The sequence below is a fragment of the Rhinichthys klamathensis genome, unplaced genomic scaffold (assembly GCF_029890125.1).
Source record: "Rhinichthys klamathensis goyatoka isolate OS25496 unplaced genomic scaffold, OSU_Roscu_1.1 h1tg000372l_1, whole genome shotgun sequence".
NCBI lineage: Eukaryota > Metazoa > Chordata > Actinopteri > Cypriniformes > Leuciscidae > Rhinichthys > Rhinichthys klamathensis.
This window is the reverse complement of record NW_026606879.1, coordinates 616,638-642,029: the sequence shown is the minus strand read 5'-3', so window position 1 is coordinate 642,029 and position 25,392 is coordinate 616,638. Positions and strand designations below refer to the sequence as shown.

Below are 25,392 nucleotides of genomic sequence, written 5' to 3'. Positions count from 1 at the left end.
TAGCTCTCCTGGTTGAGCTGCACTAATATGGGTTGATATATTCAACCCATATTACCGGCGCCGCCGCTCTGCGTTACCCATGGGTGCTTATGTTTATACAGGTGTCGGCCCGCTTGCTGGCCGCCTGAATTTCCCACTTTCACTGTTCCCCGGGTTGGGACTCATAGAGTGGATGCTGGGCGCGCACGGCGTTGACAAAGTGTTCCCGTAGCGTAAGCTAAACTTACGCAATACGAGAGAACCTCTCGTAAGAGAACGTACTCGGTTACCTAACGTAACCTCGGTTCTCTCTAGAGAGGGAACGAGTATTGCGTAACCGGCCGTGCTAAGCACCACGAGCGATTTTCGCTTCAGATCATGAAAACCAGGGAAGCAGCCTCTGAGCCCCGCTTTTATACGCTAAGCCACACCCCTTTGCGCGGGCTGTGACGCGTAGTGGGCGCGTAGCGCCACCATTGGGCGTGACGTCACGCCAGGCTCACTGGTAGGCTGCTGCAGTTGCCGCAAGGCAGCCAATGAGCACGCTAGACAGCCTGCTCTAGGTCTGCAGCTGCTGCACTGTGTTGACAATATATACAAAATTAAGGATAATTTTGGCTTCAATATCTCGAGCAAAGATGAACTTTACCCGTAGCGTAAGCTAAACTTACGCAATACTCGTTCCCTCTCTAGAGAGAACCGAGGTTACGTTAGATAACCGAGTACGTTCTATGCCTTTATTAATAAAACTTATTTAAAAAATACAAGGCTTAAGACATTTATAAAAATGCCTTCTATATTTCTGTTTTGCTTTTCACTCCATTGTACCGCAATCGTACCGAACCGTGATGTCTGAACCGAACCGTGACTTCTGTGTACCGTTCCACCCCTAGTATTGTCGTCATACTATGAATTACGTTAAGCTATGGTAAAAGTGGTACCGCCAGACCTGGAGATCGGCTGAATGGTTTCCTAAACGGTAAACAAACAATTGTTTTACTCGAGGGGAGGTGGAAAATGAGCCTTATTCCCCACATGGTGGAATATCCCTCTAACGTTAGCTAGGCTTATCGTTAGCCGGGTGCTCTGCCCTGACTTATGATACAGTGTATGTGTAAGATATAAACTTCCGGGTTGGCACTCAAAGATTTTTGATAAGTATGCTGATTTTTGTTAAGTCGCGCTCAGAAATGTGTCATTTGCATATTAAAATCACAAAACAAATCAAGCAGGGGGCACGTACGATCACAAACCCCCACCACCCACGTCCCGCCGCGCCACGCCACTGTCACCTTTTTTACTATGAGGTGTTTGCAGGTCTGATTGTGAATTTAGACTTATGTTTACATTTTAATTATTTGAGTTTTCCATGGTTGTGTTGACATTTCTGTCTTGGGATTGTAATCAGAGGAAGGTTAAGTTTAAAATAAATTTTTTTAAATGTAATATTTTTTTCTCCTGGTCCTTATTTTAAATGGGTCATAAAAAATCAATAATTATCGATATCGACCGATATGAAACACTGATATCGTGATACAGTTTTCAGCCATATTGCCCAGCCCTAATCTGACATGTTGGTTGTTATTTTCTTGTACTGGCGCATGCGACGAGAGCCACCATGAGCAGATTTGCGTTTTTACCGTTTAGACGGGAACCCGACGGTGGAGCTTTTTTTAGATTTCCACTCTGGAGGGTGGTTTCACTTTTTTGCGTTTTTAAGCCCCCAAATTAAAACGCCGTTGCTGTGTAAACGAAAGGCACATCCGATAAAATATTTTTTACGTTTTCACCCGGAATCGTTCTCGTGTAAACGGGGCCTAAAACCCCCACAGTCATCATGTTTTCAGGCCATTTCAAGTTTGATTTTGACGTGACATAAAGCGGTGATATCTAAGTGTTTCTAAGTTGTTTACTTACTTTTTAATTAGTCTTCCCATAAACGCCATAATTGTCTTCATTCAGGCCGATGAGAACGCGCGATTTACCCCCCCACACAACCCAACCCATGCATTAGGGTATCTGTTTTGGCAGCAGTCAATGGGAGCAGAGGAGGCGCGAGACACTCCCGCTGTAACTTTATCTGCAGGTGTCGCTGTTTGACACTGTTATTTTATAAAAAAAAAAACAAGTGACTTTTACACTTTTAAAACACGTTTTATTTTGTGTAATATCGATTATTTTCTCATCCAGTTTTTTTTTTTGAGGACACACTACCTCCCTTGGAAACACCCCTGCTATAACTGTATATAAAGTGTGAAAATGTTTTGATTGTAGCCTAATGTTTGCGTGTGTTGTATATTGGAATTTTGTCAAGTGAAGAGAACTCCTGCAGATATTCCCTGCTCAGTGTGTAGGGAGCAGTGAGCTCATTGTAAGAACCATGTTAATCAGAATGCAGTCGCTACAGCTGCACACATGGCACTCATGTTCTAATGATCCACTAGTACATCAATCCCATAAATGTCACAAAATCCAATGGCAATTATACAGTATTTGATCTGACAGGCTCCAACAAGATCACTCAATATCTGTGCAACAGGGTGGTCACTATGTTAGTCTTGGTAGTAGAAAATGAGAAATTATGGAACAAAATACAGTTCAGTATAGTTCAGGGACCTTTCCAAAGAAGTACTCAATCTACAAATACATACTAAGCACTTTATATTTAACGTAAGACCAGACACGGCTATGTTTTTACTTGAATGTGCAAGGCTTCCAGTGTCAGACACTTCCAATATTACAAAACAGTCTGTACAAAACTGTACAAAAACAGTCTATTATGCTGCTTGAAGTTGCAAACAGGTATTTGCTATCATATTATTTTAATTTATTTTCACAATCGATGGATTTTATCATATATAGTTTTCTGTTTACCGCACTTTTTGTTATTCACCTATAGTGGCTAATGAATCGTAAATCATGCTCATTCACAGGATATAGCTTCCACATTCAAAAATAAGGTGAATAGGTCTGGACAGAGAATTTGACTCATTTCTCATTGTGACAGGGGGACATTCATTCATTCAAGTAATTACAAAGGCCTGGAAAATCAAAACTGATACCCTGCCCATTATAGTTATAATAAGAGAGACTGATCAGAAATGGAAACCATGTGGGTGTCATGATAATACATAATGTCATCTATTGAAGATGAGAGACTGTAATTGTCATTATTATAATTCTGGTGAGGAAAATTCGAACAGCATTAATCACCTGATTGAATCAATTTCTAATTAAACGGTGAAGACAGGTGGATTCAAATATTCATAAATGCTTTTGTCACAAGGGCCGATCCTGAGCTTCTTCTTGGCCTTAGATCTGAAGTTCCTCAGTCTTGGCTTTACGTGGGAAGAGGTGAGTTATGCAATCAATTCCCTAATGTTCTCAAATCACTTCTCAGGCCTCTCTTCTAACATGACAGCATGTTCTAATCTTCAAAGTTGTTTAATCATGTTTATCTGCGCTTAAGAGGATACTCTGCTCATACGGATTTAGTCCCAACATGCTTGAGTGAAGACAAGAAATAAGCACAATTTGAGATTAACATGGATACACTGTATGCAGCTCTCTAACCAGGTCTCTCACATACTAATGAGCTATCACAATATACTGTAAGAATGACAACTACTAGACATGACAACTGCCAGATTTTCTAATTAATGTTTTTAAAAAGGATGTAATGAAAAAATATAACAGTGAATAAGAATATACCAGTCATCTTTGTATCTCTAAGGTGCTGTTTACATATGGTATTACGAAGGGTCATTCCATGTCAAATCAACTTCCCCGGCTAAACTTTTTTATTTTGTTAATATTTTTTTTTTCGGGAAAAAGACAATAAATAGTGATGAAAACCAATATGTTAAATGTAATTAACATTGACTGAGTAATCCATTATTTTTTAGAGGGGGTCAAAATAGAAATGTTCACCTGAGAATGGGAGACAAATTACAGAGGGATAAAAATGACTTTAGAAAGATGCCAGCATCATTATTTTAATTTTGACATGGAGATTGGTAGGTATATTAGTTAAATCTGTTTACTTTACCAATCTTTGTTGCAAAATGATTAATTTAAATGTTAGTGCATAGTATTTAAAGATATTAATATAAAGTGAGACAAAGAAATGTGTATTCTAAGTATGCGTCTGACACTCACTGTTGTAGTCTTTTCTGCCTGATCTCTAATGTTGTATTTCATTACTTCCACATGACAGAGGACAGCCCTTAATAATGCAACATGGGGGAAATGTATTAATTATTAAATACATGCAAGACATGGACAGCATCACCTGTGAATTAAGACTGGACTGGCAGATTATGAGAAAAACATTGTGCACATTTTGACATTTATAAAAACCTTTTTGGGGTCAACTTGGAAGGAAAAGGGGGGAGAGTGGCACAACACAACCCAACTGTGTGTTTACAAAAATGTTTCAAAGTTATTTACCTGCTAATTTAATTCCACAAGACTGCAGGTTCCACAACTACACTTCAGCAGCTGCTTTCCCATGCTTAAAAACGTAACTTTCTTGTCCAAATTCCAGGGGACTGTGATGAAATTAAACATGAAGTATATTTTTCACCTAACAAAATAAATGTTTTATAGAGTATTTAAAGCACTCCAGGGATGAACTCCCTGAAAATAATTCAAAATATATTAGTTACTACATGATTTAAATGGCATCATGCATAAACTTTAAAAAATACTTTTCAACGATTACAGTCTGATTTACACAGGGACTTTAAAAAAAAAGTTCTAAATAACAAGGCTTTACTGACATTTAATATAAAACTGCAGTCTGTGTGTGTGTGTGTGTGTGTGTGTGTCTGTTTGTGTGTTCATGTTTATATTACATTGTGGGGACCAAATGTCCCCACAAGTATAGTAAAACCTGAAATCACCTACATTGTGGGGACCAGCCAGCGGTCCCCAACAGCGTATAAATCATACTAAATAATGTTTTTTGAAAATGTAAAAATGCAGAAAGTATTGTGTGATGGGTAGGTTTAGGGATAGGGGCAGTGTAGGGGGACAGAATATACAGTTTGTACAGTATAAAAACCATTATGCTATGGAGAGTCCCCACAAAGATGTGTGCGCCTGTTTGTGTGTGTGTGTGTGTGTGTGTGTGTGTGCGTGTGTGTGTGTGTGTGTGCGTGTGTGTGTGTGTGTGTGTGTGTGTGTGTGTGTGTGTGTGTGTGTGTGTGTGTGTGTGTGTGTGTGTGTGTGTGTGTGTGTGTGTGTGTGTGTGTGTGTGTGTGTGTGTGTGTGTGTGTGGTAAACCCTATGTTATGGGCTAAAATGTCCCCAGAAAGATGGCAATATCCCAAATCCTTGTCCTTGTGGGGACATTTTTTGGTCCCCGTGAGGAAAACAGCTTATCCTCACGGGGACTAATGTCATTAGCGATGTTTTTTGAAAGTGTAAAAATGAAGATTTTCTGTGATGGTAGGTTTAGGGTTAGTGGATAGTATATAGTTTGTACAGTATAAAAATCATTATCATAACAATTGTTTTTACATCAGGCTTTTTTGGCTCATATAGTATGATATATGAGAATATGGAGCTCATACTCAAGGAGGGGGAAAAAAAAACTTTTATTCGGAGGTACCAACTGAGTAAAAATATCCAATTTGGTGCAGTGCCTAATATTTATATGACCAAAACATATAAAGTTCTGATAGTTTGTAATGTAAATCAATGAGATCTGTATAACAGTATAGGCTATAGCAGATTACTTACATAAAATGCATACATACACTCACCTAAAGGATTATTAGGAACACCTGTTCAATTTCTCATTAATGCAATTATCTAAACAACCAATCACATGGCAGTTGCTTCAATGCATTTAGGGGTGTGGTCCTGGTCAAGAACTCCAAACTGAATGTCAGAATGGGAAAGAAAGGTGATTTAAGCAATTTTGAGCGTGGCATGGTTGTTGGTGCCAGACGGGCCGGTCTGAGTTTTTCACAATCTGCTCAGTTACTGGGATTTTCACACACAACCATTTCTAGGGTTTACAAAGAATGGTGTGACAAGGGAAAAACATCCAGTATGCGGCAGTCCTGTGGGCGAAAATGCCTTGTTGATGCTAGAGGTCAGAGGAGAATGGGCCGACTGATTCAAGCTGATAGAAGAGCAACTTTGACTGAAATAACCACTCGTTACAACCGAAGTATGCAGCAAAGCATTTGTGAAGCCACAACAAGCCACAACACGCACAACCTTGAGGCGGATGGGCTACAACAGCAGAAGACCCCACCAGGTACCACTCATCTCCACTACAAATAGGAAAAAGAGGCTATAATTTGCAAGAGCTCACCAAAATTGGACAGGTCTGATGAGTCTTGATTTCTGTTGAGACATTCAGATGGTACAGTCAGAATTTGGCGTAAACAGAATGAGAACATGGATCCATCATGCCTTGTTACCACTGTGCAGGCTGGTGGTGGTGGTGTAATGGTGTGGGGGATGTTTTCTTGGCACACTTTAGGCCCCTTAGTGCCAATTGGGCATCGTTTAAATGCCACGGCCTACCTGAGCATTGTTTCTGACCGTGTCCATCCCTTTATGGCCACCATGTACCCATCCTCTGATGGCTACTTCCAGCAGGATAATGCACCATGTCACAAAGCTCGAATCATTTCAAATTGGTTTCTTGAACATGACAATGAGTTCACTGTACTAAAATGGCCCACACAGTCACCAGATCTCAACCCAATAGAGCATCTTTGGGATGTGGTGGAACGGGAGCTTCGTGCCCTGGATGTGCATCCCACAAATCTCCATCAACTGCAAGATGCTATCCTATCAATATGGGCCAACATTTCTAAAGAATGCTTTCAGCACCTTGTTGAATCAATGCCACGTGGAATTAAGGCGAAAGGGGGTCAAACACAGTATTAGTATGGTGTTCCTAATAATCCTTTAGGGGATATTCAAATTAAATGACCCATCATACCACTGATCAGCTCTACCAAACTTGGATGTCTTTTTCCAGTAATAAACAAACACTGTTAAGTTGTTTTGATTGATACTGTGAAGCAGCTTTGATACAATCTGTATTGTGAAAAGCGCTATATAAATATATTTGACTTGACTTGACTTGACTTTAGGTGAGTGTATATCAGTTGTCAATCTAGATCCAATAATATGTTGTAAGATAAGATGATATTAAAATCATCAAAAGATAAGATAAAATAAAAAATTCTTAGTTTTATGATCAAAGCTTTTGTTTAGTTTTTGTGGGGGCAAAAGAAAATGCAATGCATCACATTTTAACATGATTTTTCTAAAAAAGTGTTACATTGATAAACATATGTTGCTTCATTCCAGGACATTGGTCATCTTGAAATATCACTGTCTAATAATATAAAAGTTATTCTTAATCGGTAAGGATTCCACAGCAAAAAGAACAGGTTGTCGAACAGGTTGATTATTATGCTAAAAAAAAATGTTGTTGTTGTTTTTTTGTGTTTAATTATTTGTATGGATATTTCATACGTATTGCTGTCTTTATTTATTTTATTATTATTTTATAATTGTTCGAAATAAAGATTTCATTCATTCATTCATTCATTCATTCATTCATTCAAAAGGCACAAGCACGACCTGCGAAGGGGAACATTTTTTGGAATTATTTTAAAAGGTACCTTTCTTGCTAAAGAAGTATAAACTATTAATCAGACGACAGAAGGCAGTAGACTGAGTACAACAGGTTTTTTGTGATTGTTTTTTAAACAAAAATTCTGTTAGGGAATGAGTTAATGTTAGCATAAAAAACAATAGAAGTCTATTGGAAATTTGGAATGTTCCTATTTAGATAAGTAAACATTTATAAGAGAGACAGGTTATGTTATGAGTTATATTCAAACCCACAGTTCAAGCTATTATCACCTCCTAACAAGCCTGTATTTTGTTTGCATCTTTTCAGAACATATTATTTGATCTTTCCAGTTCACCCCTGCAGTGACAAGACTAATACAATGTTACAAATCATCAGCACCTGACCCAAGGTTTAAGACTCAACACTCTTATTGGCAAAAACTGGGAACTTAAACTGCTTTTGCATTTCTTCTGTGCAGTGTTGTATGTCATCCATAACAGTCACCTGGACTGATAACATTACTTCACTTCTTGCACCCTCACTGACATTTGTTATACATTTGTTAAACACAATCATCTCATTTTCCTGTGCGGATCAGAAACAATAAAGCAACGACATTGAAGAAATTACATTGTAGCACAAATGCAATAGAACAAGGCAGAGATGAAAGATCATATCATTTCATCATCCTAAATCATCTTCTTATTTATGTGCAATTTGAACCACTGAAGCATCATACCCATTCAAACTGAGTAAGAACTTGTTGAACCAAGTGATGCAATTTCCAAATAATAATAATAAATAAATAAAATAATGTAACCTATCTTTAATTAGACACGATTGTAGAAAATAAAAGGTAAAAATAAAATGTGTTGGCTGTACTCGCATGTCTAAACAAATTTAGACGTGAATGTGTGAGTTCAGCCAACACATTTTATTTTTCCACTTTTATTTACTATCATCATGTTTAATTTTTAACAATAGGCCACATGATTTTATTTATTTATTATGATTTATTGGAAATTTAATCACTTGGTTCAAAAAGTTCTTAGTCAGTCAAATAGAGTTGCATTTTCTGAAAATTATTTGCTTTAAATAAAAAAAATCATTAATTCAAAAATGCTAATTCAAGGAACGAAACAGTTGTCTTTAAGAGTGAGTCATTGATTTAATCAATTGATTTAATCAATTTGTTCAAAAAATATTTGTACAATAAAACTCAAATAAAATTAATACATCAGGAAGTTTTAATCGTCTCTTCCCTGATTCTCTTTAGTTGTGGCAAACTAACTTAATAGGAAGCTAAATTTTTTATGTAAACTTTTAATTAAAATATTTCATTAAAATATTTCAAATAATATTTAATTGGACTGAAAAATAACATTTTCTCAGAACCTTTGGTAAATTACATGTTTAGTTTAGTAGCTTTAGATTCAGGTTTTCTAGAGCAATGACTGACATTTTTCTTTAGAATTTTGAGAGAATATTGATCTCTATTTTAAGCAACTACAAAAAAAAAAAATCATTTTCAGTTTATCCAGAATCATGCAGCTCTAAAACTGTGTAACTGTTTTTGCTCACATAAATCAAGCAAGCAAGCCAAGCAACTGTTGCAGTCAACACACATTAGTGGCGTTTAGTTCCTTAATGAATCGGTTTTTGAATGAATGGTTCAAAAACCATTCATTCAATGGATGTTTAGCTAAAGCTAAGCATTCTCGATTGTTTCTTACTCACCAAAGCACGAGTTGACAAATCCGTACCACATGCACCCGTGTCTCCCCACCAGCCACCGGCCACGGATACTGGCCGCGAAGCTGAGCGTGGTGCCGAACAGACATACGAGCATGTCACTCACACTGATGTTGAGCAGAAGCATGTTCACAGGAGTCCGTAGGGTCTTGAATTTACAAAACAGAACGAGGACGATTAAATTGTTTAGGATCCCGAATACCAGAATAGATCCCAAAATAACGGCGACCACATTATGTCCCGTCCGTGACAGTTTCTCAGCAGGAGAGTCGCTCCAATCTTGATCTAGCGTGGACAGCGTGTCATCATCATCCGTGCCGTTCGAAGTGTAACTGAAATTGGCTTCTTCCGAAAACATCTTTGCTTTACTCAGTTCAGCTGATATCACTTTTATTGCATGCTTGATGCATGGAGGAAATTCTTTCGGAGCTTCCACACACCTGAGCGTGGACCTTGCCATTTACGAGAAGTTCTTTGAATCGCAATTCATGCTTCATCTAAAGCTGTGGTAAAATCCTCACACAGCGCGAGAATAAAGTTGCTGGACTCAGCAGCCCACATAAAAAGCCTCCCAGTCCATCACAAACAAATAGGCTATGTAGGTTAAGCGTGTATGATAAGCTTCATGTTGGTCATTTCGGAGGATATGCCGCTGTCGCAACGTGTCCAAGTCTGCAACTAATGCCACTGCTAAATGCAGCCTAAAGCAGATTCTCAAACAGGTTATAGCCTACATACAGTACATGCAGCCAAAATTCGAAAAAAAGGAAGTTAATCGTATCTTGAAATGTTGAGTAAAATAAACAGCTATGCACATAAAAAGTGACGGTTACCACATCCTTGTTTTTCCTGCTGCTAATGCGTTAAACGGCGAGGCGCTCACATCTCGAGTTTGCCACATCTTCAGAGCACTTTGAGAGCGTGAGTGCGCATTTGTGTGTGGAAGAAGCCTTGAGAGTGACGTCGACACTCCATAGTAGCTAGCCTATGATCATCATAAGTAGTGCAATACATTTCCATGTTGTACACGGCGGACTATTTGCACATGATAGGCCTAAATAGACATAAATAGACAGTTCTGTTATACTGAATATCTTAGCTACACACAGGGTTTAATATTTGAATATTAAAATAGGCTATTAAATTTTTAAAGCGCAAAATGTAGCGAACACAAATATTAAACAAAGGACAGCACAGATTATAATTAATGAATTACATAACATTTTTGGCTACACTTTATTTTAAGGTTTCATATTATACTGTGCATCGCTGCAAAAATGCTTTCCAACAGGTTTTATCGTAGTTTTTGTCCAAGTCATGTGTCACGGTTCATAAATTCATTGTTTCCTTCTTGTCTCGTGTAATTGTTGGTATGTGTGTGGGCGTGTGTGATTGGGGGCGTGACGGCTCATTCCACTTGATCAGCGATCAGCTGATCCAATCTCCTCTCCAGCTGCATCCAATCCACTCACCCATAAATACTCATCGCATTCTTCTCTCTGTCAGATCGTTGTTGATGTCCCTCGTGTGTGTTTGGTCCTGTTCCAGTCGTCGTTGCAGTTTTGTTCCTGTCCTTGTTCCCGGCTTCTGTTTTGTGTCTGGATTATCACCTGTATTCATCACAATCATCTCTGCACTCTTCACCTGGATTCACTGACCATCTAGTCCCTGCGTCACCAACTGTCCAGAGACTGGTGCAACCACAGAAACCGAAAATTCTCGGGCCGGCAGCATGTGTCCAAATTTCAATCTTAACCGTTCTATTTCATCAGAAACGATCTTAAACCAGGGCTTTAAGTGTAAAATACCGAACTTATCCTTTAGGTACTGAGTAATAATAATTAACTAACTACATGTACTTACTATAGTTAGGATTAGGGTTTGGATTAGTTGCATGTAATTATGCGTAATTTATAGTTCTCTTACGAGAGTACTCTCGTACTGCGTAATATCTTACGCAACGGGGAAAACCTCTTTTCCACGAGATATTGAAGCCAAAAAATTATCCTTAATTTTGTATTAATGTAAAACGCTGTGCAGCAGCATGCAGACATAGGCAAGGCGGCTTGCGCGCCTATTGGCTGCCCTGCGGCAACAGCAGCAGCATATCGAGAGAGGCGCTGCGTGACACCACATCCAATGGGGGCAATTCGCGCCCATTTCGTCACGTCCCGCCAGAAAGGGCATGGTCTCGCCCTATAAATATAACTCGATTAGGCTGGTACAACTGATTTTCATCTCTTCAGCGAAGCTGCACGCATCGCTGGATCCAGAGTGAGAAGCCGCGCCGTCGACACAAGCCCTCTGCGGGACGAGCCTTGAACCTGAAACCGCTGGCCTTCACCTCGCCGCCTTCAGTCGCCGTACCTGCTGCGCTTTCCGGTGTATATATCCTTTTAACTCTGCTGAGAGTGTTCGTTCGCCGCTGCAACTTACACTTCTCTATTCCTCTAAAAGAGCTAGCGTCTTTTTAAAAAAGGCCTTCTTCCTGTGGCTCGTGCCGAGCCCAACTCTCGCGCTCGCTGACGGCGGATGCCCTCACTGCGAGCTTCTGCCTATGGTGACTCTGAGGACTCGCCTGGCATCTTTCTCAGAGCCTGCACTTCTGCCCGCTGTGGTACCGCGCCGCAAGAAGCGCCGTGCACAGCCTGCCCCCGAGCTCTCTCCTGCCCGCCAAAGCTCGCCGGTTCGCCTGCCAGCTTCGCCGGCATCGCTCGAATCACTCACAGATGGACAGCGGCCGCCGTCTGCCACCGCTTCCGCCATTGAGTGTGATGAACCAGCCGAGGCCTGTTCCATCCTGGCATCAGACAGCGAGCTCTGTAGACCCCCCCCCCACCCCCCCCCCCCCGCTACCCGCCAGCCGGCTGGGAAACGAGCCGGCAGTGAAGCTGAGCTGATGCGTCTGCTCTCTCAAGCCGTCGACAACCTCGGCCTCGACTGGGAGGCGCCCGCGCAGCCTGCGCACAACCGGCTGGATGGTTGCTTCCTCCAGAAGGACTCCGCCCCATCTCAGTCAAGACCCGCGCCTTTTCTTCCTGAGCTTCACAAAGAAGTCACGAAGTCGTGGAACGCCCCCTTCTCGGCCAGAATGCGTACCTCTGTCTCTGCAGCATTCTCCTCTGTGGTCGGTGCGAAAGATAAAGGATACCTCTCTCTTCCTCCAGTGGAAGCAGCGGTAGCGTCCCATCTTTGTCCGCCCTCCGCTGGACGGCGTGCTTTGATGGCGCTACCCTCTAAAGCCTGCCGAGTGACGTCAGCCATGCACGGCTGCGCTTACACCGCCGCTGGGCAAGCTGTGTCAGCTATCCATGACAGCGCGCCTGTCGCCAGAGCGCGAGCTGGACATTCAGCGCGCCGTGAAATCCTTCCGCCGCGGCTCGATAGTCCAGCTCAAAAGGTTTCAGAAAATGCTGGGCCTCATGGCCTCAGCAGCTTCAGTGCTCCAGCTGGGTCTGCTTCGCATGCGCCCACTGCAGCTGTGGCTGAAAGCGCGAGTTCCTCCCCGGGCATGGACCGCTGGCCGGTTTCGCATCCGGGTCGATCTGGAATGCGTTTCAGCTCTGGAACCATGGAAAGTAACCGACTGGTATCAGTCAGGTGTGAGTCTGGGGACTCCCTCGAGTGTGAAGGTGATGTCCATGGACGCCTCCACCTCGGGATGGGGAGCGCTGCTCGAGGGCAGACTGTTCTTTGGCCAGTGGTCAGAACGGGAAAAACTCCTACATATAAACTGTCTGGAAATGATGGCAGTCGACAATGCGCTACGGCGCTTCTGTCCCCAGATAAAGGGTCACCACGTCTTGGTCCGTTCGGACAACATGTCAGTGGTGGCATACATAAATCACCAGGGCGGCATCAAGTCCGAAACCTTTACAGGCTAACGGAACGCCTCCTGGTCTGGGCTCAGCACAACCTGCTTTCACTGAGAGCAGCGCATGTGCCTGGTCACCTGAATCTGGGACCAGACAGACTGTCCAGAAACAATGTCCCAGCAGGGGAATGGTCGCTGCATCCGCAGACGATCCAACTGCTGTGGGAGACATTCGGCAAAGCGCAGGTGGACCTGTTCGCGTCCCACGAGAACGCTCACTGCCCGAAATATTTCTCCAAGAGCGAGGACGCGCTGGCCCACGTCTGGCCCACGTCTGGCCCCGCTGTCCCCTCTATGCTTTTCCTCCCGTCTCGCTCCTGCCTCAAGTGCTGGAACGAATCAGGGAAATGGCCGAACCAGGCTTGGTTCCCAGTCCTGATGCGGCTGACTAGCACTGCCCCGTGGCCAATACCGTTGAGGAAAACCTCCTCTCTCAGGCCAAGGGCTCGATTTGGCATCCTCAGCCCCAGCTATGGTCCCTACATGCATGGGCCATCAACGGGTACCCGCTAACCTCCCGGAGGGAGTGTTAAACACGATCACACAGGTGAGAGCCCCGTCCACTAGACGGCTTTACTCCGCAAAATGGTCTGTGTTCTCTACCTGGTGTCAAGCTCAGGGCTTTTCACCCGTAGACTGCGGGGTCACGGAAGTACTTTCCTTCCTTCAAGAGCTGCTGGATAAGGGCAGGACCCCATCCACGCTCGAAGTGTACGTGGCGGCCATAACAGCGTTTGCAAAACCTGTGTCTGGCCAGTCACTGGGAAAAAACGACCTGGTCGTGTGATTCCTCAAGGGAGCTCGGAGGCTGAACCCTCCTAGACCTCCTTCAGTCCCGGTGTGGGACCTTTCTACGGTTATGGAAGCCATGAAAGGTGCCCCGTTCGAGCCAATCCATTTGTCAGACATGAAGCATCTGTCTTTCAAAACGGTGTTTCTTTTGGCTCTCGCTTCAGTGAAGCGCATAGGGGACTTACAAGCGCTTTCAGTAAGCGCGTCATGTATGGAGTTTGGGCCTAATGACTCAAGAGTCATACTCAAACCAAGGCGCCTGTCGATATAGAATTCAGTGCTATCTGCCCCGCTGTGTTGGCCCAGATACTGAGTTTTGCCTGTGCATCGCTCACCGAGCGATAGAACAGCCCAGGGGTGTTGAATAACCCTTTCTATTGCCCAGTTCAGGCTGAATACGTTCACCCTGTCTGCGCGGAACACTGTAACATAACTAGCTCCTGTGGGATGCTATTTCATGGGGAATGATGCTTGCAGCCTCTCTCCTCCGACTCTCTGTGAGTCTATGGTGATTATGCACTATATGAGCCCCGGGCTACTGCCCTTGGGACTTTGGTGTTGGATCCCAGTACGCATGGCGTTTTGCATAGTGTTCCCCATAGCGTAAGATATTACGCAGTACGAGAGTACTCTCGTAAGAGAACGTACTCGGTTACTAACGTAACCTCGGATCTCTCTAGAGAGGGATCGAGTACTGCGTATCTTGCCGTGCATACAGAGCTCTGGTTCGCTTCGGCGATGAAAACCAGTTGTACCAGCCTAATCGAGCTATATTTATAGGGCGAGACCACGCCCTTTCTGGCGGGACATGACGAAACGGGCGCGAATTGCCCCCATTGGATGTGGTGTCACGCAGCGCCTCTCTCGATAGGCTGCTGCTGTTGCCGCAGGGCAGCCAATAGGCGCGCAAGCCGCCTTGCCTATGTCTGCATGCTGCTGCACAGCGTTTTACATTAATACAAAATTAAGGATAATTTTTTGGCTTCAATATCTCGTGGAAAAGAGGTTTTCCCCGTAGCGTAAGATATTATGCAGTACTCGTTCCCTCTCTAGAGAGAACCGAGGTTACGTTAACCGAGTACGTTATTAGGGGAGAGCGGGGCACCAACGTAACGCTTTTTGACTTTCTCAGTTTGTGCAAATCTATTTAGGGTTTAGAGTTTTTTTTTTTTTTTTTTTCATGTCTAGTACAATTATGTGGTTTTGTTTTTATTAATACAGTGCATACTTTTTTCTTGATTTACCCTGAAAGAATGGAAGTGAAATGTGACAACATGCCCCATAGGTGGGGTACATTGTAACATGTGAAGGGCACATTGTAACATCACCATATGACAGCTTAAAATGCTATCTAATCAAAAAAATAAACAAGTCAAACCAAAATGTTTTCTTAATAAAATACAATTACCTTTTTCATATAAAATAATGGCATTTTTTAATAATTAAAAATAAACTAATTTTTGAGTTTGACAACAAACACACTGGAAAACAGCTATACAGCATAGTTCAAAACAAAATAATAATTAATCATTTCTGAACATTGACTCTCAGTCTTTATTTACATGTTTCTCATGTTTTCTCAATATAATTCATAAAAGTATAGAATATAATTATATTTCTAATAGGGGCATATTGTAACGCAGTGTTACAACATGCCCCAACTGCACAACTGGTTTAAACCCTGCTAGTGTCTTCTGCTAGTTAGTGAAGCATTAAAGAACTATATCAACTGTTAAACAACAGATTGGAGATTAAAATATCAGATTTGTCTAATTTTAAATAAACACAAAAATATAGATGAAAAATTAACTTAAGTAAGAAATGTACTTTTGCTATGGTTAATTAAATGTTCAGTGATATCTTACAAAGATTTCGGAATTTTAGCGCAATTATTTCTCTATACAGTGTTGAAATGCCATGGCAACTAGTAAATGCACCAAGTTTCGTCATGCTGGTATGTGTGGAAGTATTTAAAACAAGTGTGTTACAACTAGCCCAGCGTTACGTTGTGCCCTGCGCTCCCCGACTATAGTAACTACATGTAACATTTGTAACAATGACACTGTAAAATAAAGTGTAGACCTTTTTTTATATCCCCCAGGTTTTCTGTTTTAGTGTGGTTTTATTATGTTCAATTTCTTCACCAAGCTAAATAGCAAACATATTGTATTGTTTTCTTCCTTCCACAACTTCCTTTTGTGACAATAGCTTTTTTGAAAGCTGCTCAGGGCTCATTTTAAAAGTTAAAAATTCCTGTTCTATGCATCTCAGAAAAAAAGATACAAAAGCTGTCACTGGGGTTGTACCCTTTCACAAGGTACAACTGTTTAGGTACCAATTTATACCCTTTATACGTATACCCTAAAGAGGTAAAAAACAAAGTGTACAAAGGTACCATTTAAAACTACGATAGCTTTTGCACCTGTGAGTGTGGATGGCTTAAAGATTGACAGGTCACTAGGTGGTCATTCACAGTTTGGTCTGAGGATGCAGAAAGTTTGCGAGAAACATCAGGCCCAGCTCATTTCATCTATAGTGGTGATCAGAAATTGTTTTGGACCTGAATACTCTGTCCACATGATCAGATCACCTGAAATGGACAATAATACTTAGTGTGAATGGTGTATTTTGTACTGACTTCAGTAATGGATTCGGATTATGTTATACTACTATGTTACTAGCAGGGACACTGTATTATTTATTTTTGCTAGTTAGTTAGTTAGTGCACAATTATTAGGGAGATTACAAACAGATTAGATATTGAAGTAGCTTCTTCTGTATAATTTTAAAGCCTCTTGATATTCTGCATACAAGGAAAGATGTATTCCAACTCAAGTTTTCTGACCTTGTCCAACCACTTGAATACCAGATATTTTAATGCATGGATTTATGCTCACCATGACCCTGTCTGTTTAGTCATGCTCTGGCAATTAATTCAATATTTAAGGCTAAACTGTTTTGCTGAAGGCCTGTAAATTCATAATGCATTGATTAACCTTGTTACATGTCTTCCCACTGTCTGACATCCAGACATCAGTACAGTACATCCATACATATGTAGTAACTACACCTGAGTCACGTCACCATCACTTAGGCAGTAATGTGTCCAACAGGACCTCTGTATCAAAAGATGTTTATTCGAATATCTACCCATCCATATCTATTTATTGCAACATAATAAAAATGCTCTCACTTTAAGATCCAATATTCTTTAAATTTTACAGATGCATACAGCACATTAAAGACAGGGTTTCTGCACATGAAACTAAGCTCTAAAGATTCCTCAGGGCCATGACTCATCGGCCTCTGAAAAAGGCACAATATGACAATGATCTCATATTATAAGAAGTGTGCAATTTGAGCTGATCCACAGGTCCATTAATGAGTCTATCTGTAGCGCTTTGGATGGTGTGGAGTGACTGACATCACGTATCTGAAAGAAATGCAAAACAGGACAAAAGGTCACAAATCTCAAAAGTCTAGGATTTAATAGTATATTCGATGTAAATGGGAAACTGAAGAAAGTATTGTGTAGTAAGACGCACATCCTGATTTTGCAGAGTTAGAAGTGTTCCTGGGTCAGCAAATTTTGTTGATCCTGGAACAACATTCCTGTCCGAAAATGTTATGCTAAACCTAACCCTACCCATAAGTTATCCCTAAAATTTAGAGGGAAATTATGGAAATGATAGATGAATAACACTGATGTTGAAGCACCTAATCTAGTTGAAAGCCTGAACTTGACCCTCAAATCTGATTGGTTGATTGGAATGTTGTTCCAGGATCAACAAAGATGTTGATCTAGGAACATGCCAGGGCTGGACTGGCCATCGGGCATACCGGGCATTTGCCGGGCCTTTGTGGGCCGATACATCTCATACTTCATTTTTTTTTTTTTTTTTTTTTGTCTGAACGGCCCATAAAACTCGTATATCGGCGGCCCTTGCGTTTAGTTTTGTTTAATTGGCGGCTCTGGGATCTTTGTGCCGGTGTAATGCATTGGACGTAGGTTTTTCTTTTTCTCACAGACCGGCGCATGATGAAACCTATTTTTTTAGAGTCTATAGATGAAACGCGTAAATCAGCAGCCCATTGGTTATTTTCTTGATTGACACTGGGCTGGTCCAATCACATCTTTAAACTCCTCCCCCTTTGAGCTCTGAGTGAGCGAGCAGTGTCAGTGTGTATCTGTCAAAATAGTCAGAGCGATGGAGAAGAAACGCAAGGAATGTGCAGAGAAATAGCGTGAAAAAAGAAACTTCAAAGGCCCTTCAAGTGTCTGATGAGGATAGTGACGAGGATAAGGAGAGAGATGAGTGAGTGCAGAGAACTGTGGTAAGCAGAAGCTACTGTCACAACAACACTTATGATGTGTTCACACCGAACGCGAATAGAGCGTCAAATACGCGTCTATCGCGTTTAGTTAGACGCTTGAACATTCGCTCAGTTCAAATTTTTCAACTTGCGCGGAAGACATTTACGGCAAACGTGTCGCCCAATTCGCGTCATTCACAACGCCCGGCGCGAATGATGCGTCTATTCGCGTCTTTGCATTGACTTTGTATGTAATCTACTCGCCCAAATAATTAAATTCGCGTTCGGTGTGAACACACCATTAGGCTATGTAGGAACCCACTACCCAGTTACGCATTATTTACACATCTGCATATTTGACGATTACGCATTTTATTAGAATTGTAATGAGACAATAATGAGTAATCAGTTTGTAAACCATATTTCCCTTTCGTCCTGGGAACTCCAACGTGTCGTCGGGAAGTTCCCTGACGAATTGGGATCACGCTAGGGAGACCTATTGCCTTCGAGTGAATTAAAACGAGCCAATGAAAATTGGCATGCAAGGTTTGCATTCCGCGACCCGCCTACCAACGCGGGTATAAAGGGCGGAAGTAAACATTGCGCAATGCTTTTAGCTTCGGAGCCGTCCGATTGTGTCCTCTCTGAGTGAGTGAGCTTTAAGAAATGTATCTTTCTTACAACCACGAGTCTGCTGTTTCGGGAGGGGATCTCTCTGTGTTGGTGAGATGGCGTTTCAGCGACCGCGCGGTTTCCTGTCTGCCGGCTGCGTCTATATGCTGTTAATTCAAAAAGCTGTTTTCACAGCTGGTAAACGGTTGAGTGCGCACAGCGGGCTTGCAGTTTCCCCGCTGTGTTGCCGCGTTGGGTCCCTGTGTGCTTCAGCACGATAGAGAGAGTACTTTCTTCCTGAAAGAGCAACACGAGTGAAGATCGCGTCCTTTTCAGGATGACGTTTCACTTGTGTGTTTCTGGATGCGATCGTTCCTGTCCTTATTTGACGGCCACGTTCATTGTTTCACATGCCTAATCAGTGTGTGAGACTATGTTCGTGGGTGGTTCGTGTTCTCTTAGGAGTGCATGACCACGTCGGCACGTTGTTCGCCTCCCCTTTCACGTAAAGGTTGGAGCAGCTCAGCGTGCCGTGTGCCGTCGAGCGCCGGCTGACAGTGCGGGTTGTCACGGCAACCCAGCGCGCGTCATTCGGCGCTCAAGATGCGTGGTCAAGATCAAGACTCGCGTGCCTCTATGAGGTGAGTCCCTTTACTTATTTCCCGATCCAGTTTCTCTTCTGGTGCACCAGAGGAGGGCTGCTTTGGCGAATAACATTGGTGATCTGAGGGTTTCAGTGAGCACGAACCACTCACTCCTCTAGCGCATCGCAAACATGCTGAGATTGTGTTCGTGGGTGGTTTATGCTTTCTTATGAGAGCATGACCACGTCGGCACGTTGTTCGCCTGCCTGAGGGCTTGAGCGTCCAGCGTGCCGTGTGTCATCGAAGCGATGGCCACGTTCACTATCTTGCATGCCTGGTTGACGGCCACGATCACGGTTTTACATGCCTAATCAGTGTGTTGAGACTGCGTTCGTGGGTGGTTCATGTTCTCTTAGGAGTGCATGACCACGTCGGCACGTTGTTTGCCTCCCCTTTCACGTAAAGGTTGGAGCAGCTCAGCGTGCCGTGTGCCGTCGAGGCTTTCGAATGGGTTTCTGGTCCTTCTCATGAGGGACCAGGCATTTCATTCGGGGCCCCAGGGAGGACAGATGTCTATCGCTACATCGGAGAGAGGGCGGTTATACTCTGAAAATGATGCTGAGTTCGTACTATAATGGTGTGTTCTCATGCTGAAGATTCAGACTTAACGGCCACACTTTCCTGGGCTGTTCTAAAGCGCCTGGATGTGTGTGAAGAATTTTGGCAGTATGGAAGCATTTTGGTGCCAATATGGCAAGCCAAACATGCCTAAATCTGCAGAAGTTTTTCCTCTCTCACTACCACTGCACGTGCGTAGTTCTAACTCGGGGTTGAGCTGTGCTTAGTGACTGACCGTGATTAGTCACAGCACTGGCCCTCGGTTAGACGATGTCCACACTGGTGGTCCAGAAGCACCTCAAAACCAGCCCGCTCGGAGTTTGTTTTCCCCCAGCAAAGGGAAGGGAAACAACCCTGAGAGGAGCGACCCAGAGTATGTGACGTTCTGCTCTTTGGGAGTGCGTGTCATTACCACTCCTTCCCCCAAGGGGAGGGCCGGGTGGAGAATTTCGTTTCTGTTCCGCCGCTGGTTATCCTGTAATCAGCGGTACCCAAAGTTTGAGCAGTCCACTTCCTCTGAGTCGTTCACGGGCCCCAGCGCTTAGATGGCAGTGAGGGCTGCGGCCTTGTCACTCTCGTCTCTCGCTGGGTGAGGGGAAACCAGGACTCGATGCCCCCGGGCCTCGTTCCTCGTTTCCCCTCACGGTCGAGACTGGCAGTATAATAAGACCAGTTTCCTCCGTCCGAGAGGGTCAGAATGGCAGTGCGTGCCGCCCCCGAGCTGCACCACTCCCGTTCCCCTCTCCCCAGCTTGCAGATAGCAGTGACGCAGCCTCGGCTGCGTCACTCCGGTCTGCAGCTGGGCCCGGAGGCGCAGAGACCAGGACACGAGGAGTCAGGGCCTCGTTCTTCGTCTCTCCCCCTCCCTTCGCCACAGGGCAGCCCGCAGCAGAAAGCCTACGAGCTCTCTCTGCCGTCTGCCCCACGGTGGACTACATTGCCACTGGAGCCAGGTCCCGGCCTTCCAACCCGCTGCCCCTCCGCGGGTACGCCGGTGGTTCGGGTGGGCTTATTGGGTCGGTACCTGGAAGTCTGGCTAGCGCTTCCGGGTCTGTCCCGATGGCTCGTCCGCACCATTCGGTTCGGCTATGCAATTCAGTTTGCACGCCGGCCTCCCAGGTTCAGGGGCATCCACTTCACCCGTGTGCGGTCAGTGGATGCCCCTGTCCTGCGGAAAGAGATCGATGTCCTGCTGGCGAAGGACGCGATCGAGCCGGTCCCTCCTGCCGAGATGAGGTCCGGGTTTTACAGCCCCTACTTCATTGTACCCAAGAAAGGCGGTGGGTTATGACCAATCCTGGACCTGCGAGTTTTGAATCGGGCCCTGCACAAACTCCCGTTCAAAATGCTCATGCAGAAGCGCATTTTCGAATGCATCCGTCCCCAGGATTGGTTTGCAGCGATCGACCTGAAGGACGCGTACTTTCACGTCTCGGTTTTTCCTCGTCACAGACCGTTTCTACGGTTTGCTTTCGAGGGTCGAGCGTATCAGTACAAAGTCCTACCCTTCGGGCTGGCCCTGTCGCCCCGCGTCTTCACGAAAGTCGCGGAGGCGGCCATTGTTCCCATGAGAGAACAAGGCGTTCGCATTCTCAACTATCTCGACGACTGGCTCATTCTGGCTCACTCGCGAGATGTGTTGTGCGATCACAGGGACATGGTGCTTCGGCACCTCAGCCGGTTGGGGCTTCAGGTCAACTGGGACAAGAGCAAACTCTGCCCCGTGCAGAGGATCTCTTATCTCGGTATGGAGTTGGACTCGGTCGCCCAGACTGCGCGCCTCACGGAGGAGCGCGTCCAGTCAGTGCTCACCTGCCTCAGGTCTTTTCGAGGCAGGACAGCGGTTCCACTGAAACAATTTCAGAGGCTCCTGGGGCATATGGCAGCCGCAGCCGCAGTAACGCCGCTCGGCCTGTTACATATGAGACCGCTCCAGCACTGGCTTCACGATTGAGTCCCGAGGTGGGCGTGGCAGAGCGGCACGTTCCGGGTCAAAGTAACCCCGCACTGTCGCCAAACCTTCTCCCCGTGGTCGGATCCTGCGTTTCTACGGGCCGGAGTGCCCCTAGTCCAGGTTTCCAGGCATGCTGTGGTTTTCACAGATGCCTCTGCCATAGGGTGGGGGGCCACGTACAAAGGGCATGCAGTCTCGGGTCTGTGGACGGGGCCCCAGCTGCATTGGCATATCAACTGCCTAGAGTTGCAAGCAGTACGCTAGGCTTTGTGCCGCCTCAAGGGGCTTCTCAAAGACAAGCACGTACTGGTCCGTACGGACAGCACTGCGACCGTTGCGTACATCAACCGACAAGGTGGTCTACGCTCCCGCCGCATGTCGTGACTCGCCTCCCACCTCCTCCTATGGAGTCAGAAGCATCTGAGGTCGCTTCGCGCCACTCATGTTCCAGGGGAGCTCAACCGTGTGGCAGACGAGCTTTCACGGTTGCCTCCCCTGCCAGGAGAATGGCGACTCCATCCCCAGGCGGTTCAGCTGATCTGGAGTGTTTTCGGAGTCGCACAGGTAGACCTGTTTGCCTCTCCGGACACGTCCCATTGCCAGTGGTTTTACTCCCTGTCCGAGGGGACCCTCGGCACGGATGCCCTGGCTCACAGCTGGCCCCGGGGCCTGCGCAAGTATGCGTTCCCCCAGTGAGCCTTCTTGCACAGACTCTGTGCAAGGTCAGGGAGGACGAGGAGCAGGTCCTGTTAGTGGCGCCGTATTGGCCCACCAGGACTTGGTTCACGGAACTCATGCTCCTCACGACAGCCCCTCCTTGGCCGATTCCTCTGAGGAAGGACCTCCTTTCTCAGAGACGGGGCACTCTATGGCACCCGCGTCCAGACCTCTGGAAACTCCATGTCTGGTCCCTGGACGGGACGCGGAGGTTCTAGGTGATCTACCACAGGCAGTGGTAAACACCATCACTTCTGCTAGAGCCCCCTCTACGAGGCGCCTCTATGCGTTGAAGTGGAACCTATTTCGTCGAATGATGTTCCTCCCCCCAGGAGGACCCCCGAACTTGCCCGATCAGAGTCGTGCTTTCCTTCCTTCAAGATGGGTTGGAGCGAAGGCTGTCTCCCTCCACCCTCAAAGTGTATGTTGCCGCAATAGCCGCACATCACGATGTAGTAGAAGGTAAGTCCGTGGGGAAGCACGACCTGATCATCAGATTCCTCAAGGGTGCTAGGAGGTTAAATCCACCTCGTGTTTTGCGCTCTGTACCCTCTTGGGACCTAGCTCTGGTACTGAGAGCTCTTCAAAGTCCTCCCTTTGAGCCCTTGCTGACAGTGGAGCTGAATATCCTGTCCATTAAGACAGCGCTCCTGTTGGCATTGGCCTCTTTTAAGAGGGTCGGGGATCTGCAGGCTTTTTCGGTCGACGAATCGTGCCTAGAGTTCGGGCCGGGCCTTTCTCGCGTGATATTGAGTCCCCGGCCCGGATATGTGCCCAAGGTTCCTACCACTCCCTTCGTGGATCAGGTAGTGAACCTGCAAGCGCTGCCCCAGGAGGAGGCAGACCCAGCCCTAGCTTTTCTCTGTCCAGTCCGCGCCCTGCGGGTTTACACTGACAGAACGCAAAGCTTCAAGACCTCAGATCAGCTCTTTGTCTGTTACGGAGGCCAGCAGAAGGGGAAGGCCGTCTCCAAGCAGAGGTTAGCTCACTGGTTAGTGGATGCTATCACCCTAGCGTATGAAGCTACGGGTGAGCCTTGTCCTCCCAGGTTGCGTGCTCACTCTAAGAGAGGTGTTGCCGCCTCCTGGGCGTTGGCTCAAGGCGCCTCGCTGACAGACATTTGTAGAGCTGCGGGCTGGGCGACACCGAACACGTTCGCTAGATTCTATAGCCTACGTGTGGAACCTATTTCCTCCCGAGTACTCGCTACGGCCAGTGGTGCGAGGGAATAGGTTGTGTCGGCTTGCTACGCCACTCCGTGCCTCAGCCGGATACGTGCGTCTTTCGCTCCGTTGGCGCCCTACGTTGGTTAGCCTCGTGAGTTCCTCCATCACCCCTTCGGTGCCAGGCGTGGCGGACCGCCGGCGACAGGTCTACTACCTCTAAGGGAGTTGTTGTGTAGACTGGGTGTTATGTCCAGTGGTCTCTTCGGTGACCCATTATGCCACGTGCAGTCCAGCCGTGTCTTCCCCTTGACAGACTCGTTCTGTCGTCCCTGTTGAGTACGCTCCCACTCATATGTTTCACTATCCCCCTGGGCTAGTACATATGTGTATTCCAGGCCTTCTTCAGGCATCTGGCTTCCGCAGCGTTCCCTTCCCCCTTTTACGGGTTGGGCACGCTTTCCCAGTGTTATCCAATCCACTGTGTGGGTCTTGCGGAACAGCAGTGTGATTCCCTTGCTAGCTCCCGTAATTTGTGAAACTGCTTAGGGTAGCTTAGCTGGGCGCTGGAAGGGGCCAGCACCATGGCGTTTTGTTAGGGATCCCAATTCGTCAGGGAACTCCCCGACGACACGTTGGAGTTCCCAGGACGAAAGGGAACGTCTCGGTTACGTATGTAACCCTCGTTCCCTGAGTACAGGGAACGGAGACGTGTCGTCCCTTCGTCATGTTGCTGTACCTTCGCGGAGGACTGGACACCGTTCGGCTCCTCAGCGAAAAGCATTGCGCAATGTTTACTTCCGCCCTTTATACCCGCGTTGGTAGGCGGGTCGCGGAATGCAAACCTTGCATGCCAATTTTCATTGGCTCGTTTTAATTCACTCGAAGGCAATTGGTCTCCCTAGCGTGATCCCAATTCGTCAGGGAACTCCCCGACGACACGTCTCCGTTCCCTGTACTCAGGGAACGAGGGTTACATACGTAACCGAGACGTTTTCTTCAAAATAAAAGCTCCATGCCGTTTCCGTCAAAATAAAAGATCATGTGCTTATCTCTGTATAGAAATTAGTACGAAACTAATTATGAAAGTTGCTTTTATTTTTCAGTGCATTTGTTTTTACAACATATGGCTATTACTGCCATGGGATTAATATTATAACTATTATTATGTAGTAGTGTAATGTAGACAGACACTATATCACAACTAAAAGAGTTTTGAGGTTTTCTTTGTTCAATTTGCACACTGAATATGGGTTGGAGCTCTTTATTTTTAACTCTCAAAGTGCACCAGATTGATGAATTTAACATTAAAAAGCACAAAATTTTCTTACGGGGGAGCATGCCCCCCAACCCCCCTAGAGGGACAGAGGTGCACTCACCACAGATTTCACAAACATTCGCTCAGTTCAAATTTTTCAACT

General features: G+C 45.2%; 1 protein-coding gene across 1 annotated transcript in view; it reads right to left on the bottom strand.

Annotated features, from left to right (window-relative positions):
- The window catches only part of tmtops2a (teleost multiple tissue opsin 2a), a 52,921-nt gene extending 42,891 nt beyond the window's left edge, over positions 1-10,030 (bottom strand). Inside the window, exon 1 of the mRNA XM_056233534.1 lies at positions 9,329-10,030. Within this exon, the coding sequence (XP_056089509.1) occupies positions 9,329-9,803 (475 nt within the window). The 5' untranslated portion in view covers positions 9,804-10,030. The remainder of the gene's footprint in view (positions 1-9,328) is intronic.
- Between the last annotated feature and the right edge of the window lie 15,362 nt (positions 10,031-25,392).